The sequence below is a fragment of the Equus caballus genome, chromosome 2, assembly GCF_041296265.1.
Source record: "Equus caballus isolate H_3958 breed thoroughbred chromosome 2, TB-T2T, whole genome shotgun sequence".
Lineage (NCBI taxonomy): Eukaryota > Metazoa > Chordata > Mammalia > Perissodactyla > Equidae > Equus > Equus caballus.
In genome coordinates, this window is record NC_091685.1 from 117716671 (window position 1) to 117737574 (window position 20904).

At 39.2% G+C, this 20904-nt stretch overlaps 1 protein-coding gene across 5 annotated transcripts in view; it reads left to right on the forward strand.

Moving 5' to 3' along the window:
- The first annotated feature begins 771 nt into the window (after positions 1–771).
- LOC111770560 (EF-hand calcium-binding domain-containing protein 14-like) overlaps positions 772–20904 on the forward strand; it is a 75607-nt gene continuing 55474 nt past the window's right edge. For 2 of the 5 annotated variants that reach the window (XM_070259713.1, XM_070259714.1), the window contains exons 1-2: positions 816–1142; positions 8021–8205. In XM_070259713.1, coding sequence (XP_070115814.1) covers positions 1030–1142; positions 8021–8205 — 298 coding nt within the window. In that variant the 5' untranslated portion in view covers positions 816–1029. Of the gene's footprint in view, positions 1143–8020; positions 8206–20904 lie in introns of all 5 variants that reach the window. The other 3 variants (XM_070259715.1, XM_070259717.1, XM_070259716.1) reach the window with 3 other exon arrangements.

Consider the following 20904-nt stretch of genomic DNA (forward strand, 5'->3'; position numbering starts at 1 on the left):
ATATTTTCCACCCACAAAGGAGAAATGTACTAATTTTCTGACCCTTGCTGATAATCATCTAACCAAGGAGCTTTACTTATATCCAAGATATATGTACTAATCCTTTATTGCCAGGGTTACCTATCAGAATAAAGATTTTTTTTGTTTTGTTTTGTTTTTTGTTTTTTTTTTGGAGGAAGATTAGCCCTCAGCTAACTACTGCCAGTCCTCCTCTTTTTGCTGAGGAAGCCTGGCTCTGAGCTAACATCCGTGCCCATCTTCCTCTAGTTTATACGTGGGACGCCTACCACAGCATGGCTGCCAAGCAGTGCCATGTCCGCACCCGGGATCCGAACCAGCGAACCCCGGGCCGCCGAGAAGCGGAACGTGCGAACTTAACCGCTGCGCCACCGGGCCGGCCCCTAGAATAAAGATTTTTTAAATGTTATCTGAAAGAACTTGCATTCTGACTTGAATAAAAATCATCGCAGAGCCTGGAGACTGTAATAGTCTGAGAGAGAGAGAAAAATCTGGTCCAAGAATGCTGTTCAGTTTTTGCCTAAAGAATTAAATCTGTGTCTTACAGGGTATGTAATCTCAGGATACCACTGTGTTTTTCCCCCTTTTAAAAAATTCTTCTTTTTGACTTTTTTTAAAATAACAGTTTCAGATGGAAGAAAAATTTAGATGAAAATTTACGAAATGAGTTGCTGGATACTCATAGATACTGGTTTTCACGTCCTCTCCCTACACTTGAGTCCTTTATCTTACTAGACTGTTCCTCCTGCTCCCTCCCACATCCAGTCCTGTGAAGTGGCAGCTGAAATTCTACCCGCAGGGAGAGGGGAGCAGCGTTTGGCAGAAGAGCTCCATAGGCCACTTGGGTTTTGGACTGAACACTAAGTTGAGAAGTTCAGACCAAGAAGTCAGCTGCCCTGAAGTTTTTTCCTAAATGTTCTTATAGGATACAAATACAATTTATGGTCGCCTCTACAACCACCTTAGGATTCAGGCAGACTTTCAGAGCTTATTGAATCAAGACTTTCAGAAATGAAAATGATGGAAGCCGACAAGCAGGAAAAATACATTCTCTTAAACAACGACTCCGACTTGGAAGAGTTCGACAAAAGTAAAGTTTCATCGAGGCGTCAAACTCAAAAGGGGTAAGTGTTGTGATATGTGCATAGACTAATTTTATTCAAAACAGACTGCGCAGTTTACAACTATGTGTGTATATCTGGACGTAGTGTAAATGAACACTCAGAAACTCTGTCCATAGACATACAAAGGTATTAGATACATGATGGTAAAATATTTTATCCAAGCGTTGGAATATGAGACAGTGGGGGTAATTCATGATCATTTCCAGTTGCTAAATGATTTTAATAATTGTGAAGAGACTGTAATCTACACAGAATCCGAAATATATTATGATGTACAGCTGAAAAAAATAATTGTGAAGAGAGCATTTAAACGTATGGATATTTATCAAATTACCTATCTCTAAACAGAAGGACATCAATGTAACAAAAGTGGGTTTATTATTGACCTACCAACTCAGACTCAATCTACGGCTGCGCATGCAGAGCTAGGCTTCACAGGAAAAAGAAAAAGCCATATGACTGTCATCTAGTATTGATTAGCTGTAAATAAGGTCATTTTGGAATGTTTGTCTCCAGGTGCCTCCTATTTATTTTTCTAAATCTCAGGCATATGGATGAATTAAAATTGAACCACTTTTGATACATATATAGATTTTACAAGAGCAAGAGTTTAGAGCTTATTTCAGACTAATTGGCCAAATATCATAAGACAATTTTTCAAGCGACTTTATATATTTCTATTTAGCAGTCATTTTATTTTTAATTTTATGCCTGTCACTCCCTCTCAAACATCACATATTCTTTAAAAGCAAACTGATTACAATCCTTTAGGGAAACAGCCCCAAATAGCAAACAATAACAACAGACCATTTCAGTCTTTAGCTTGACTCCAAAAAGGCTAATCCTGCACAGGGGAAAGACACTTAGGATTAAAAAATTACAGACAACAATGAACACGAGACTTGGATGGGTGTAGAGTATAACACTTTTCTACATTCTTTGCTTTGCTTTCAGTAATTGTCTGTAACATGAAGGCTGCAAATGCCTTGCATGTCTGTGTTTATGGAAAATAGTTATAGGTGCTTTGGGTAAATTGCCTAACTCTTTCAGGTGATGACGTTAACTTTCAATGTCTATTTGCACTAAGTCTCCATTATCAAAAGAGGCTGGAGGGAAATACATTGTAATCCTAAGGATTTTTCAGCATGTGCTTGAGTAATCAATTCTGGATGAATCTTGCTGATAAAAAACCATACTTTATTTGAGAATGAGAATATGCTTTACGTATCCTACGTAAAGATTAATTTGTCATGCAGAAATCAGTGCTTTGTCATCATGACATATAAACATTAAAACAACAAGCATATTAAATGTTAGGACAGCCAGTGAATTTTATACGCAATCAATCTAGGGTGAAGATTGTGGAAAATAGTCTGTATGATGTGAAAAGTAGAGACAAGGGTTTTGCTTTTACCCTAGTAGATATATTGAAAGGTTAAACAGTATTTTCATGTTTTGTGCCCCAGTTGAGGAAGTGCATTTTTCACATGATATAAAGTGACACTTTCTTGTAAAACAGATTAAAATTGAACCCACTAAATTCAATGTCTCTAAATCACACAGAATCTAACAATGGAAAATGTCACTTAGTAATCCCCCTTCTCCTGGTGACATATCCCAAATCTCTTCTTAATGGCCACAGAAAATTGAGAAAGAATTTACAGGTGAAAGATTTTTTTGAGACCCATGAAGGGCTACACTGTCTATTCGTCTAATGATTCCATTCTCAGAAGAAAAATGTAAAGAAAAAAGAACAGTTGAAATCAGATATTCTGTCTCCTGAAAAGAAATGGTCTCTTTCAATTAAAAGTATAGAAATTTTTTATTTTTATGTTTTATCTTTCTGTTGAGGAAGATTGGCCCTGAGCTCACATCTGTTGCCAATTTTCCTCTTTGTGCTTGAGGATGGTTGTCACTGAGCTAACATCTATGCCAATCTTCCTCTATTTTGTATGCAGGACGCTGCCATAGCATGGCTTGATGAGCAGTGGATAGGTTGGCACCCAGGATCTGAACCCGGGAACCCTGGGTCACTGAAGTGGAGTGCGCCAACTTAGCCAGGAGTGCACAAACTTAACCACTACACCACCGGGCCAGCCCCTAAAAATATAGAAATTTTTAAAAGGAATTGCTTATGTTACTGAAGTTTTACACCCTTTTTGCTTAAAGTTAACATATTCATTCATTAAACAAACATGTTAACTGAAAACTGAATCGGGAGAATAAGTCATTTATGTGGAAATAATTTAAATACATAGATTTTATGTTAGAAGTTTTGCTTCTTCAGCTGTGACGAGCAGTTGGAGTATATTACCAAGAGCATGAAGAAAACCTCTGTGGGGCTTTGGAGAGTTTTCTTCATTTTCTGTTGATCTGGTTTTGTTTTGGTTTGATTTGGTTTGTTTCGTTTCATTGGATGCTGTTTCTGTGCATTCATTGACTCCCCAAACGCCATGACTACTAGAATAGTGGTTATTGGCAGACTCAAATTTCCTCAAATTCCAGAATAGATAGGCTCCTTCTGAATTTGAAAACCTCTTCCTCCTCTGTGCTTCCTTCTCATATCTCCTTCCCCAAGGAAGACTGGAGACAATAATTCCTTCAACAGAGACAAATAAAATGCATCCCAAGAAGGAAAGGAAGAGAAGGAGAAAAGTGGGGAGGGAAGGAGAAAGGGAGGGTGGGAAGGGGGCCACCATGACCAACATTCCTCCTGAATGTTCGCAAGCTCACTCTGCATCAGTGTTACAGAGTTTTCCAACACAGCTTCTATTTTAGAAGCTATACTGAACTGAATTTAAGCAGGAAAGAGCTAGACTAAAGTCTGTTTAGAAAATTCTGCATTTTCCTTATCTGCCTTTATTGTATAGCTCATACACAGAGTCTTGCTAAAATCAATAGCCATCATTTATTGAGCATGATGTGCAAAGCACTATGTTGACTATACTAATTCTGTCTTCACAACAATATTATAACGTAGATTTTCTTAGTCTGCAGAAAAGAAAATTGAGGTTCAGGGAATGCCGTTTACTCTGTTTCTCAGTATTAAGACTAAGACGTTAACCTTCGGTCTCTCTGACCCTTTAGTTGATATAGGTGTTGAAACCTTTGTGTATTTTACTGACCGCAGGAGGGCAATTAGGGCTTTAAGTGCATGTACCAGCTTTGATGATGGCTGGGGCAAAGGTTTGACTCCTGACGTGGCACCTCCCAGCTGTGACCCTGGGTAGGTCCCTCCCTCTGGCCTTCCTTTGCCCCCTGAGTTTCTCCTTCATGGCAGTCTTCCCATTTGTATTAATTTGCTGGATGCCCATGGTCCCCTCTAAATTTCAAGCTGCCCAAGGGCCCTGAATACTGTATTCACTGCAGTAACTTCCACAGAGTGATAGGCATGTTGTTGGGGTTCAGGAAATGCCTGTTGAAGTAATTGGTTATAAATTCTTATAACTTACTGTGATCCCAACGTAGTTGGGGGGAAGAAAAAAATTCTGTGCCAATGGTAACCTTCTAACAATAGCTGCTTAAATGATTACCTGCAGATGTATTGTCTCCCTGTCAGGTATTTGCCTCTCTGGTTGGAGACAGGAGAGGCTGTGAAGTCAATGTTGGGGAGACCGTGTGGCTGTCTCATGTGCTAATGCTTGACTCAAATTCCATGGCCAAGCAAGGCCTTTTCCGTCCATCGTTAGAGGTGCAAGACGGGGTTTGCTCTCTACTTCCATGCAGATGAAAGCAGAACTTCATTCAGGGAAACTGATTTCACTCAAGTTCCAGCAATAAGGCTGAACAGGTTATTTAAAAAGGAAGGGTAAAAAAAATGGATCCTTTCATCATTTCTGCCTGGTAGTATATAAAACTCATTCTCTTCAAAATGCAGAAAAAGACAATCACCTCGGTTAAGTGTGCCAGATAAACTCTCTATTTGCAACTACTATCCCCTTTGGCTAACTATCTTGGGTCATTTGATTGCTTGGGCACAGTAACTCGCCACATGGGGAATATAATTGTTATAGCAGAGAAAACTTGAATCTCATAGTGTGCCCAGTCCAAGAAAAACATGGCAAATTTATAATTAAAGTGAGTTAAACAATTTTGCAAGAATGGAGAAAGGCAATTGAAACCCACAGACGTATATATTTAGAAAACATAAGAAGCAAATTGAGCATGTCATTATTTCAAATTGGAAATTAAAAAAATAATAGATTACTCATAAAGCTATCCAGGAACACAGAAAAAATGGTCAGGGTGGAAATTTTAACTGTGAAAAGTGATACAATTAAATATAATTGGACATTCACTCGGAACAGCAAGATGATACTCAGGGTAATCAAGAATAGATTCAGAATTGGAAAGAAAAAATTGAAGAAAGCACCAGCAACAGTCATATTTTTAAAAATGTAGTCAGGCAGTGCGCGTTATGGGTTTCTAGTAAAATTACTTTAACAGTTTCATTTGGCCCATAAATGAAATCTTTTGCTCACCAAATCTCTACAGCACCTCAGGATTTCTGAAAGTCATCTGTGCTCCTTAGAACAAAGGGCTCTTAAACTCAGGCTTGAAATGCTCACAGTGGTGTTCCGAAATACACCTATTTTTCATTTATTCATCTGCTCAACCATCTCTAACACACTCCTACTATGCGTCAGGTGAGAGGGAACATCAGCGTGTGATCCCTGCCCTCAGGATGGGATTGTTCAGAGTGATGTGTTAGGAGAGGCTTATGCAGACTGCCAGATCATCCCAGAAAGCTACGACTCCCTGGAATTAGTAAGGAATCCACTTTGACCCAACTCTTGTCGAATGCCTGGAATTTTGCTGTGTAGAGAAGGGATAAAAGCAATCCAGGTCTGAAAGATCAAGCACGGGGAAAAATAGAGAAATAAATCTCTTCAGCTATTTGTGCTGAATCATCCACCAAGAAACATTACACCCTGTGAACGAAGGATGGCGAGGAAATACTGCTTAATTAAACACATCCATGGCAGCTTTGATGCTGCCACATTACACGCTCTAGGATAAAGAGGGGAGACTCTGTTTCCCCTCAAAAAGCTGGACGATACATGTTCTCTTTCCCTGGATTAAAGAAGTTGTGGTACACTACCGTATTGCGTTTCGAGAAATCTTCTACTCTCCACAAGATGTGAAGAAGTTGGAGATGAAAGGAAATCCATTGTTCGGAATTTTTATAGAAAATTATGCACCTTCTTTCAAAGCCAACATAAAGTTTGGCAGTAAAATATATTTGTTAGAACTGAGACTCTGGAGTCAGACCTCATAGATTTGAATCCTGGCTCTGCCATTTACCAGCTTTGGGAAGTTGAGCAAATTTCTTAATCTTTCTAAGCCTCCAGTATCCTCGTCTGTAAAATGGGAATAATAACGCCACTACCTTTGAAGGCAGCTGTGAAGAGTAAATGCGGTGGCACTTAGAGGTGCTTCGCACAGTTTTTGGAACTGAGGAAGCACTCAGCGTTTGGTTATGGTTGTGATAACCGTAATCAAGGCATAATCAGGAGTCACACACATACACACAGTTGCACACAGAAGAAGAAGAAGCGAATCTTATTTTAGCTAGAAAAAAATTAACCAGAATTGGCTAAGAGACAACCAGGTCTTACCCTCTTGTCCCGAGCTTTTACCCTCAGTTTTACCATCATTTATCATATCTTCTAAGTTTTTTACTGAAACTAACCAAGATGGCCTAGGACAGAGGGCTTCCCGGACCTTGATGGTGCAGCTTTCCTGGCCCCACTAAGACTGCTTGTTCTGTGAACGGCTGAGAGAAAGAATAGGGCTGCCCCTGCAATGTGCTATACTGTCTAGGTGGCACGTGTTTTTTTAATGCATTTTCTTTTTTCCTCTCAAATTACATCCACTGCCACCACTTTCTCTGTGTGATATTTTGCTCTTTTTCTTTTCTGTTGTGTGTCTTCTCATCGTTTGTTCCTCATCATGGACAGACCTGAAACCTTAGCTACAACTATAGCCCTCACTACTCCAACAGCCAGTGGGCAAGGCCCTTTAAATCCTCCTTTTCAGAATTGCCGCTTCCTTCCATTTCCACTGCTGCCAACCCAACCCAAGCCCCAGTCTGTCCTGTGTGGCCTCTTGTAATAGCATCCTGTCCTCCAGACTGTAGTCCCACCAGTCCATCCTGCCGTCCACCGCCGGAACACTCCGCTCAACAACCTCACAGCATACCATTGGCTGTTAAGACAAAGTTAAAAGTGCCTAATAAAGTGTTCAAAAGGGAAAATTCAAAGGAAAACAATCACACTAAGATGTTTTTTCTAAATAGGCAATAGTTTAAAAGATGGTCACATGGAAGGAAGGAAGGAAGGAAGAAAGAAAGGAAGGGAGAAAGGAAAAAAGGAAGGAAGGAGGAAGGCAGTAAAGAAGGTAGGAAGGAAGGAGAGAAGGAAGGAAGGAGAGAAGGAAGGAAGAAGGAAGGGGCTCTTAGACTTTAGAGCTCAAGGTCAAGCTTACCTTTAATATGATAATAGTCAGAGCAGTAGCCCTGCATTTCTCCCCATGAGCAAAAGGATGGAAGCTGCACATCGTCATTGACTGACGACCTTTGCAAGATCTCCTTTCAGACATATTAACTTAAATACCGATTTTTCCTTAAAAATTGTCATTATTAGTCAAATGCATAAAAACAAATAATTACACTTTCTCAAGAATCTATTATAATTTCAAATCATAGCTCTGTTTTAGGTAAGATATCCAATGTATTATATTGTGCCATTTTTCCTGTTACTTTCTTATACTTTTTCTAGTTTCACTGGTCGCTAAAGAGAAATACAGCTCTCCTCTCGCTAACTGTAAGAACACATTATAACCTTGATTAAAACAACTTATTGTCTGTATTTTGGCAGGAAACTCCTCTCGAGAAGTCATAAAACTAAGAAGTTTTCATCCTGGGATCAACCCCAAAGACTCTGTCATACTTTTTTTGTGCTGCTGATATTAATTTCCCAGATAACTTTAAGTTTCTTTGTCCTAAAAATTCAGCAAGATTTGAGCACTCTTAAAAAAAAAGGAGCTTCAACACAAATGAAAGGTAAATGAATGACGAATTTCTTGTTTGTTTGTTTTTTAATCACATTCTCAGTTTTAAGTTAGATGAGCCCCCGGGAAATATCTGGGCTGGGGCAGCTCAGTTGATTCTGTTCTATTTTTCAGAGATTCCAAGTGTTTCCAGTTCTAGTTTCTTTTCTCTAACAGGGAAACAGAAACGCTTCCCACAATTTTCAACAGGGCTCAGAAACCATTGCCATTCCTGTCCCCTCATTCAAATTCTATCTGAATAAACTTTAGTTGAAGTCTGTTGAATTGTAGCGCTTTCTGCCATGTATGTGTGTATACATTACACATGGAATAATCTATTGGAATGTATTCATGCCTATTCTCCAGTGCTCCGGGAACTATCAAAGCCACCTGTTCCCAGAGACCAGCACAAACTTTACAGACCCCCTTATATCTTCAAAATGGAGCTCACGTGCCAGAAGTAAAAGAAAACTGAAGCTTGTCACTTTTATGTAGGTATTTGGCAAAGTGTTCTTAAGAAATGACAATATTTTTTTTCTTATCTTATCATAAAACAACCTCAGGCCTGCAGGTGTCCTCCACCGGTAACCAGTCCCACTTGCCTTCAATATCATTAAGATATTTTTCTGGAAAAATTTCTTCATCCCTCTTGAAGCTGTGTTTGCTGTTTAAAATAAAAATATTTAACAGCTGCTTTGAGAGAGTGTTGTTATAGCAAAAATAGAATAATGTATACACGTGATGGCATTTATGGGGCATCTCTGCCATTTAGTTTTAGACGATGTGGCAATAGCAATGGCAGATTTGTCACTTGTGAATTGGTGATGAAGTTGTGGCCAAACAAAACCTCAGCAAGAGAGACACTTTTTATTGATCAGATTTCTAATGTATAAATATTTTAAAAACAAAACAAAAAATAAAAATCTTTGAGTCAGAGACATTGATGTGAAAATGAATACTTGTAATAAGCAATCACGACTATGAAGTTTTCCGAGTATCAATTTTTAATTTCTCTTCTTAGACACAGTTCGATTTACACGTTGAAGGGATAACCCTTCACAATTTTAGAATCCAAAACATCTGCAACAGCTGGCTCTTAACTCTTTCTCTAAGGGTGTGACTAAGCGGTCTCCCTGCCACCACTCTGAAATTCATTCTCCTTCTCACAGCTAGACAGCATAAAACGTCCCTGCTCAGAGCTCTTCAATAGCCCCACTTGCCTTCACTGAAAACTAAGCTTCCTTGCCACTCACATTGTAATGGAGCTCTGCTCAGGGGAGCTTCCTCTCACAGCAGCCCACAAATATGTCCTCCTTTGACGCTGAAAATAAAGGCTATAGTCCCAAGCACAACATGGACATTACACATGGTCCTCCTCCTTTCTGATTCCTCTCTTCCTTGTTTATTACCCCTTCTCATTAAGGAACAAGCCCAGATATTAACTCTTCTGAGAACCTTTCCTTGACCACGCGCCCCGTCCTGTCCAAGGCTGTGCCCCTATGGAACCCTAGGAACAGTATTCCTCACATTCGGTTGTATGTACTCGTTTATCTGTTTATCAACTTGATCAGACAGGAAGCTCCTAGAAGATCAGAATGCTATCTTTCTTATGACTGATTTCCATTGCGGGCCTGCTGCCTGTCATAATAAGTACCCGTCAAATTCTGGATTCATCAATAGTATACGGAAAAATCAAGAAGAACTGTCCTAAAGGACCATAAAATGCACAAAAAAATTTTCTTAACTCATCCAAAGACATTAGTACAGAGAGTTGACATCTAATCTATTTGAATGCATGTATTCTTTTAATAGAACATCTCCAGAAGACAGGCAATGCATTTTAGCAGAAACTTGTAAGCCTTTCAAGTCTAAAACATGATAATACAGAGAATTACCTAGTGCTATTCACTAAGTTCAAGAATGCCAGTGGATAGATTTAATCTGTGTAAGTGACCATTTACTTCTTTTTACTCTGCCTGCCATAAATACCATCTCATACTCAGCAAACATTGTTGCTGCTAATTTCAGCTTTTCAAGGTTTGGACTGGTCCTTTCACTAATAAAAAATAAAACAATTCAAAGGATCTGTTATATTTATATGTATATATATAAAATGTTTATATCCAAAGAACAACAGTGGTGATAAGGAAGCTATCAAAAACAACGGAAGTGGGCTGGCCCGGTGGTATAGTGGTTAAGTTCAGCATGCTCTGCTGTCTCAGCCAGGTTCACTGGTTCGGATCCCAGGTGCGGACATACCCCACTCACCAAGTCGTGCTACGGTGGCATCCCACATACAAAATAGAGGAAGATGGGCACAAATCTTAGCCCAGGGCCACTCTTCCTCAAGCAAAAAAAGGAAGATTGGCAACAGGTGTTAGCTCAAGGCCAATCTTCCTCACCAAAAACAACCAGAAGCAATTGCCAAATGACTTGCCTGAAATGCTTCATAAGGTTTGATGTCCACAACGCCCTGTACCCAAGTAGGAAAACACTATTACTATCAGATAATGAACCTGAGGTCTTGCCCAAGGTCATGCAGCTAGTAAAAATGAAAACAATGTCATTTGAACCCAGAAAGTCAGACCACAGTACCCATGTGATTAGCCTGCCTTCCGATTCAATACTATGCCATTACTACCTACAGCACCAATACTTAATAATAATGATAATTATAAGTTATGTATCAACCTCTTCCATCCCCTTAAATCATATGAAGAAATAATACTCAACAATATCATCTTTAGGGCTAGAATTTAACATATAATTTTTATCAGGTAGGTGATTTAGAATGCATCTGAATTTGCAATGAGCGTTACTGAATTTTGGATTGCTGAGATGCCTTCAATAGTTTGAGGCAGACCTGCAGTTTGCAACATTCACTTTCTTCAACCACTGCTGGTTAGTCCTCCGGTTACGCAGCCTTTCCTCATAGTGCAAGCTGTGAAAAGGAACAGTACATTGTGAAGCCTGAAGTCCCGGCTGGTTGAAAGGAGAATATCCAGCAGGGCTCTTTTTATATATGTTTGAGAGTTTAATCATGTACTGCTGGGTAGATGTTTGGCCTGTGAAGGTTGCACAGTAGTCTCTTACAGTATACCATACAAGTGCCCATACGGGGGGAAAGATCTGACAGGCTGATGAAGCCTCCAACCTGGGCAATTATTTCAGCAAATCTCCATAACCGTGGACTTCTTAAACCACATGACCCTTTTCATACCCCTGTCTCTATTAATTGGAAACAATGTCACTTAGGAAAAATAACTCCTTCGATTTTTTTCCTCCTCTGATCTTAGCTGAAGAGAAAGCTGTTATAAGCTCCTGGCCCTTCATGGGACCTAAAATTCCAGCAGCTTTCTGGATCCCACACACACATAGGAAAAAAGTATTTGATTACATAAAGTCGAGGAGGAATAGAATTTTATTGTATTCAGCTGCCTTGAAGCCACTGTTTTTCTCTCTAATTTCTGGAATTTGCCAAATATTCAATAGCCAGAAAACTCTTTTGATCTGCTAACTAGGCATGTGAATCATAACATTATTTCTCCCTGGAAGATGTCCCCCATGGGAGTATTGGTGAGTTACAAGATGCTAGTGTCCCAGTGAGGCACTCTGTAATACCCTTGAAAAACCAATCTTGCCAAGATGGTCAGCCCAGCATTAAAGATCCTTCTGAGACTGTCATCATGTTCATTTGTGGTCTGCTTGTGACTAAGCAGAAATTCAAGATGGACCCTGAGAATAAAGTCAGCTTTGTGGCATTTGTCAACAAAGCTATATTACTATTTGATCCAGATGACTCTCTAGATAAAAGAGAGATGCCTGTAAATCATACAGTGGATGTAATTTAAGAAGTGCTGAGCAAAAATGGCCCTGAGCAGCAAAGAGTACTATGATTATATTTTTCTTTTAGTTTCCCAGATTATTAGTGTCACATCCTTCACAATTCCCCGCATTAATTCTGCCAGCTGGGAAAACACCTCTAGCTCTGAGAAGGGAAAGGAAAATGATGCTTAGCAGCCCAGATCCTGCGGAGAGGGAGAGTGGCAAGAATGGCTGAAGCTTCTCTCTGTGAAAACTCATGCAATCTTCCAGTCCAATTTACAAGATAAAATTACCGGACCTTATTTGGTAATGAAAAAATGCATTTACAATGAGAATTTTCATCTTAAAAAAAAGTCAGGACATTTCCTTTTTAATGAGAAAGAAATAGGTTTTATTACTATGCTAGTTCCTACCAGTCTTATTTTCCCCGTATGCTGTATATTTATGACTTTTTCTGTATTATCCTCAGCAGTGCCCAGAGAATCTGTTCTATTATTCTGTTCTTCCTATGATAAAGGACTTAAGTTGACGTCAACAAGGAATGTGTACTGAAAGTGCTGTCAGATTAGATTCAAAAGTCAGCCATTGTGAATTTGAACATGCTACTATTAAAATGAGACCAAGGAGACCTCTGGTTAGATATTATCTGATTATTTCTGCCCTCATTAGTTTATTTGGATGGGACTTTGGCTTGCAAATGTGCTGCTTTTTGCACACATGTCCAGTTTTTCCTAAAGCAAATAAAATAATTCCAAGTATATATGAGACTCTGATGATAATTTTTCAAATATTGCACACTTTTTTTCAAGTAAAATATTGTCTCCCGTTGGAGTCTTTGTATATAAGAACAGACACTGCTGATGAAGGCACTGGCGGATCTTTTTGTTATTTAACCTGCTCTCTGTTGATACATGCTTTACTAACAAGACGAAGTTTCATTTTGTAAAAGAGTACGCAGTGCATTTTTAAAAATTTTTAATGAAAAGAAGATTTTATAGACCCTTATTATTTTTTTCAAAGTGTTTTTCTTCTCAGTACTAAAGACTGAAAATCTATTAATAGCGAAGCAGCACTATATAAACAATATTTTGTTCACATCTGCTATGTGACTGGGGGAAGTTACTTTCTTCCTTTGAGATTCATTGTCCCCATGTCCTGAGAAAGAAACTAACCCTAATACTTGTTTTGTAGGATGGTTAAGAAATCACAATACTGATTGGAAAGTGTCTATTGTCTTGTCTGATAAATTCAAAAAAAAGCAGGATTGCTGTTTTTAACAATACTGAAATCACTTGGTTACTTAGTTTTTTCTTAATTTCAAGGAATCTCTTTTGTCTCTCTCTCAATGATTTAATGGCACTCTGATCTTTGTTTTATCTCTGGTCAAATCATTAATAAATCTTCTAACAGCCCCCTCTCCAAGTTTTTATACACCTCTTTCTGACCATTGCCATGTATTAATTCAGAACTATATATCTATACTCTCAGTTTCCTTTTTCTTTCTCCAAATCTTACCATACACCTTGGTGACCTCAGTGTGAAACATAAATTCACTCACTCTCTTTTGTTTTCATTCTGACTGTACATAAATATCTATTAATATCTATTAGGTAAACTCTGTACTAGGCAATTGAGATGTTATGGTGAACAAAACAGACACTTTTTCTGCCTTTTATGGACCTCACACCCTAATTGTGAAGGCAGCATTAACCAAATAAGACCAACATATGAAAAATCATAACAATAATAAATTACAACTATGTTAAGTACCACATAGGAAAGAAACATGGTCTTTTTGACTATATAGAAGAGGAATCCAGGAGTCAAAAGAGGCTTTCTTGAGTAAAATTGACATGAGATTTGAAAGACGAGTAAGAGTTAAGTAGGAGAAAGGTATTGTTGGGGGTGAGAAGAGAAGGGAGCAAAGCAGAAGCAACGGCAGGAGCTGAGGCCCTGTGATGGGAGGGAGCAAGGCGTGTTCAGTCCATGTGAGACGGCTGGAGTGGCTGAAAGGGCCTCGGGTGAAAGGAGGCCAGGGAGGTGGGGCGGGATGAGACACTAAGCTGTGCTCTCTCAGATGTATTAATGATTTTAGTCTTTATCCCAAGAGCAATGGAAGCCACTACATGTTTTTAAGAAACAGGTCGGTGACATGAATACATCTGTGTTTTGAAAGATCTCTCTGGATGCTATTTAGAGCATTAGGGGCCTGAGAGCTTTTCAAACTCTAAGGTGCCTACAAATCACCTGGAATGTTGTTAATGCAGATTCGGATCCAGTAGGCCCGGGAGTGGGGCCTCTTCCAATGAATTCCCAGATGGCCTGGATTACCACCGGTCCACAGACCACACTTTGAGTAGCAAAGGTTTAGAGCAAGGAAGTAAGGATAGAGTAAGGTGGGAGGCCAGGAAATCTTAGGAAGCTATTCTATGATTCATTTAATCAATATTTATTTACTATTTACTAAGTGCCAGCTCGAGTCCCCCTTCCAGACTGTGGGAACAGGATGGTTAAGAAAATAGACAGCGTCTCAGTTTGTAAGTAGCTTACTTGCTGGTGGCTACTGTGTTGTATAGGTGAGAGGCGACAGAAGCTTTGGCTGGAATAGTGGCCAGATTGTGGAGACATTTACATGGCAAAGTAGTCTAAGAGAGACACTGGTTTTTGAAGGATGAGAGAGAAGATTTGACAAGGAAGAATTCTAGTTTCAGACTATCTTTGAGATACTCACATAAAGTACATATTTAAATCTATGGATCTAGAGCTCAAAATAAATGTCAAGGTTGGCAGGGTGATCACAAGTTAGATTTTCTATAGGTTGCCTGTGTGGTACCTTAAATATATTCAAGTGGAGGTGTCAGGTAGCAGCTACCCTGCTCCGGCCACCCGCACTATTACCCAGCCCCATACCCCTTGCCTCCTACTTTTCTGAGAAACATATGGCTATCAGCTGTTTTCTGTTCCCACACTCACATTTAGCCTTATCTGACCCGATCATCACTTCTTTTCTCTGGTCTCTGGAGAACGGATATCTCTTCTCTAAAATTAATCGCAGTCACATCCCTTAAATGAATAATCTACACTCGTGTCCATTCTCTCCCCTGGCATTCTTGTTCTACTCACTGCAAACTAGCTTCTCCCCCAGAAACTCATTCAGTCAATCAATTCAATCTACAGTTGTTAAGTCCTTAACTTGTTTTGACTTCTGTGCCACAATATTGCATACTTCCTTCTTCTGGAAACTCTTATTCTCTGTCTTCTACTTCATACATCACATATGTTTTCCTTTTCTCTCTCCAAGCATTCCTTCTAATCACTTCTGCTGACTCTTGGCCTTCGAGGAATCTGTTTAATGTTGATATAACTTAAAATTTTATGTTTTCCTTCTTCTCATTACACAGTAACACTTCTCATTATACCCTTAACCCAATTATTTATATGCTTGATATCTGAATCACTAATTCATTCTTTTCTGTGCTCCAGACCCATATAGTCAACTGCCTACAGGACATTGCCAGTTAGATGACCACAGACACCTTAAAGGCAACATGTCTAAACCTGAACTCATCTTCATTTACTGAAATGACTTTCCTACCCTGTTTTACTGTGCTTAGTAAATGCTCTTGGCAGAAGCCTGAGATCCAGCCAAGACTTATTTATCCTTCTCCTTCCCACCCGAAAACCAGAAGACCAAAATCTATTCATTCTATTTCCCCTTCACCATTACCTCCACTACGGCTCTCCTCCAGGACCTCATCAGCCCTTACTGGGATCACTGAACCAGCCTAAAAAAAAAAAATCTCTGTATGTCTTTGCTCTTTCTTTCTTCCATTTCATGTTTAAACCATTGTTAGTGTGATTTTTCATTTTGTGGCCTAAAAATTTTCACTGCTTCTCTCCTCCTTTTAAGAAAATGGCAGAAAACACTAGTGTCCTGTTCAGGTTCTCCATGATCTAGGACCTATGTATCTTTATAATTTCTATTTCTCATGATAATCTCTCTTATAATCCAATAGTAGTGAGTTCCTGGTATTTTGAATTTGCCAGACTATTTCATAACAACATGCCTTCTAGTGTGGAATGCCATGAGATTCTTCTAGCTGAAAGGCCCCTCCCTAGTCAACTTGGGAGAAATATGTTCATCTTTCCAGACTCAATTTGAGCATCTCCTTTTTCTGAGAATCTTTCCTGATCCCCCTCTCTCTTTTGTGTTTATGCTGTACACAGGCACATGTTTCTTTCATGGTAGAGCAATTTACTTGTGTTTCTATTGACATGCCTATATTTACTAAACTGTAAATTACTCGAGGACAAGATTTATCTTTGTAACTCTGAATTTCCCAACCCAACTCATTGTGTGATAATATAAAGTCAATATAAAATCTGATATGTAAGACAATAATTCAACCCATGACTGCATAGTGCCACATCTTGTCTCATGCCACCCATTGTCCTAGTCAGCTCCTAATTTTGCATGGGGTTAATTCTACCCTATTTCTTTTTTCTTACACAGTTAGGCAGTATTCCAAAATAATCGCATTTCATAACAACCTGCAGTGGGAAACACACTCCTCTAGCTCTCCCATAACAAGCTTGAATGCCAAGGCATCTGGCTTAGATCTCTCTTTACTCACTCTAAACCTTGGATTGCCACCCTCTCCTGGAGCCACAGCGTTGCTCCCTCCCCTGCATCTACTTTATACGCATTAGTTGTACAGTTGAGCCACTTTGGGGAGTGTTAACACCGCTATATATGGAGCAAGAATTACATGCATTACTTCCGACAGCTTCTTCTGGGCCCTAGTTTATTAATTTTCGTCTTAAACTGATTATAATTTTCCATGTGTGGCCTTGACACCATACTATAAAACCAGACTTTTATGTGTAAAAACTGTCATCTATTGAGCAATTAGAAAGTGCCAGGCACTCTTAAAAATTCTTTGCTTGTGAAACAGAACAGTTGGAATGAGAGAGCATCAAATCAGGTAGGTTAAAAAGAGCAAGAACAAGAGAGGGAAAGAAGATGAAAAAGGAATTCTTTTATATTTGTACAAAACTAAATTTCCTTATGAGGTTCTATTCCCCTTTGTCAGTAAAGAATCTTGCTACCTACAGTCATAGTCATTTATGAATCAAAACATACTCATACTTAAGTAAATATTTACTGTAACTAATGTATTTTTCTCTCAGCCAATGCTTACAACTCCCTCTCTGATCTTCTTCCAATTCTCCAAAGTCTTATTCTCTTATTCCATCTATTTCCATTTTCGAATTTCCCTGCCTCGCTTGTGCCAGGAACTGGGAGCAGCAAGGACAGAATGGAAGTCTTGCTCATGGTTGGGTGCACATCAGCATGATTGTAGGCAGTGCGTCATTTCTTCTGTTTCATCTGCTCCTCCAGCTGGTGCAGGGACCTTACAGTCTCTCTTGGCATAGATGGCTTCCGAGGTTGGCTTTTATTGTGCAGCCAAGAGAATGACCTTCATGTGCCATATGGGCCCCCTTGCAGCTTACTCACTTGGATAATTCTCTAGAGGCATGACTGAAGCTTCCCTTTTTTATCCCCGGTGGGTGATCTAGCCCATGTCCTCTGCTGGTGTGGTCATTGGGCATGCTGGGCTGATATATAAGTTTTATTCCCATTCCAGCCTGCTGAAACACTTTAAAAGAAAGAATCTGAAAATAAACTTATTTCTCACAGCTTCATGTAATGTGCCAATTTGATCAGCATGCTTTATTAGTTGAAATAAAGTTATTAATTGAAAACGTTGAGTATTACTGTGAAGAGAAAAGAGCTCTGAGACTTCACATGAGATCTCTATCTATCTATATTAACAACTCATTAAATTTTCAACCTTTACATCCAATTAATCAACTACTTACAATTTTACCTAATTATACCAACATTCTTCCTGCATTCTCATCCACAAGTACATTATTAAAAGTTATCGTCAATGTCTTGAAGAAAATGAGGTTCTACATGTCTAGAGAATTCTCTGGTAATCTTAACAAGCAAGGAAGGGAGGAAGGAAAAAAAAGAAAGATAACAAAGAGAGAAAGAAACAAAAGAAAGAGGGAGGGAAAGAGAGAGGGAGGAGGGAGATGTGGAGGAAAAAAAGAATAAGAACCAAAAAAAGAGAAAGAAAGGAATGGAAAATTCCCATTATCAATCCAAACTCAGCTCAGTGTGGGCAAAGGTACTCATTGCGATCATCCCCAAGTGTTCACAAATCAAGAATTTATTAGTCTGCTGCATAAGGTGCAGGTTTTTTCCATAATTTAAAAAAAAAATCATAGAACTCTTCTTCCCAACCAAAGTCTTATCTGGAAAAGCAAAGCATTTATGTCTTGGTTGGGGTCGCAGCGCAGGTGCTCAGTCTCTCCCTGTACTTCTTGGCCACCCCCAACCCCTCCCTCTTATACTGCCATCCTGATGAGTTCTGTTAAGAACCGCAGGGCATGGAGAACCACAGACACGGAGGACCAAAGTTTGTAAAACTGCAGTTTGGTAGACCTTTCTCTCAAATTACTGCAAGCTCACCAATCTGCAGTATCCATAATCTATTCTGTCTTCTATTTATTGGAAACCAGGATGTTATTTTCTGCCTCCAATTTTCTAGCATTCCTTCCATTTCCTACAAGTCCTCAAAATGTATTAGCAGCAGACATGTAGACATCTCTTCCCCAAGTTCCTGCGGAACCTAGGATATTTGTGTGGACCATTTGGAGTACCAAGTCCACCTATAAATTATCCCACCTCTCTTGCAGATTAATTCCCACCTGACAATGTGTGCTCTATCCTCTCTAGCTGAAGGATCATTTCCACTGACAAAGGAGCTAAAACTTTGTGAAGTGAAGGAGTTCTGCTTTTCCCTGGTCGTCTGTTAACATTATACCATCTGTCCCAAGCAGCAGGCTTACGCTTACTTTGCCTTTTCCTTGCTTTTAACATGCCTGAAAAAGCCCTTTGATACCATTGACATTTTTCTGAAGCCGCATTCTATTCAGGGTTACAGATTTTCTGCTGCAGTTTATATAAGTTTACAGCACTTTCAATATTAGTTCTTGGTCACGTCATTTAATTTCCATGTTTTGTGCATGACATATTCCACTCTAAATCAACAGAAACTGAGTGTTAGTTGATGCTCTGTATTATAAACTTGAGTTCTTTAAAATGCTCTTTCTAGAAAGAACTATGCCACTCTACCCCCCCTACTCCACCAACTTTTTACTCACCCATTTTAGGATCCTCCATTATAGGGAATTTTTTGTTTTTGAGTTATCAATCCCTGCTGAACTACTTTTCCTTTTAAAGTCCCAGGATGAGATTCCATAAATTACTTTACTCCTACCGGATACAATCTACCTTCCTGAACTTTCCACTGCACATGTGACACTTATGCCTGGTGTTCCCTCCTTTAGTTATAACCATCTGCATCCAACATCTCCAGGTATCCAATCACCCTTGTTTGATGGTCGCCATTAGGTCCACAGTAGTAGTGCCAATTATTATGTGTTCTATGTTCTGAAAAATAAAAATATCATTCAAGACCTTTGTTATGGGTTGAATGTGTCCCTGCAAAAATTCACATACTGAAGTTCTAACCCCTAGCACCTCAAAATGCGGCTTTATTAGGAAATAGTGTCATTGCACATGTAATTAGTTAAGATCAAGTCATACAGAGTAGAGTGGGTCCCTTATCCAGCATGACTGGTGTCCTTATGAAAAGGGGCAATTTAGACAGAGGCACACACTGGGAGAAGGCCATGTGAACATGAAGAGATCAGGGTGACTCATCTACAAACGGAAGAATGCCAAAGATTGCTGGCTAACCACCAGAGGCTAGAGGAGAGGCACAGAACAGATCTTCCCTCACAGCTCTCAGAAGAAACCAACCCTGCCAGTGCCTAGATCTTGGACTTGTAGCCTCCAGAATGGCAAGACAATAAAATTCTGTTTAAGCCACCTAGTTTACAGTACTTTGTTATTCCACCCCAGCAAACTAATACAACCAGCTATAAACACATCAAATGGTATGCTTGTAGAAGAATCTGTCTTCCAGATGAATCCACATGATCAGAAAATCCCATCACTATAGGTACTTGTATATTTCCTTTGTCAGTTTTTTCATTTTTTTCCTGGAGCCCATCACCCATTTGCTCCATGTGGCTGGAAAGTCTTACCTCCCTGTAAATTTTACCTTCATTTGGTTTATTATATGGTCACTTTAGATGGAAGATAAATATGTTTCCTGACTCTCTTAATATTTTCTTTACTGAATCACTTGGCAATTTCTCTGTTATTGCCCCACTTATTGGAACATATTTCTGTCAAGAAGACAGAGAGAATAGTACTTGAGCTCAGGAGTTAGATTGCTGATTTTAAATCTTTACTAACAATATGACCTTGACCAAGTTTCTTAATTTCTTCAGTCCCCATTTTCCGCATCCGTATCTAATGATTTTAGAGAAAACAACAACCAAAAAGAAAAAAACCTATACAACAAATTAGTGGAGATGATTAAACAAGCTAATCCATGAAAGAAGCTTAGAAGATTTATAGCATATTTTAAGTTCTCAGTAAAATTTAGTTCTCATAATCTATGCTTCCTAGTCTTTTGGTTTTAATTTAATCAGAGAACCTCTCTCTCCCTCTCTGTCCCTCTCTGTCCCTCTCTGTCCCTCTCTCTCCCTCTCTCTCCCTCTCTCTCCCTCTCTCTCTCTGCTGTCCCTCTCTCCAGTTTTAGATTAAAATCCTACTCTTTATATTAGCAAGTGTCTGGGTCACTGTTCTCTGTCCTTTCCAAATAATTCAATCTAAATCAAGAACACATTCCCATAGATTAAATTCATGTCAAGGAAAATAAGTCCTGTTTTTCTAGCAGCA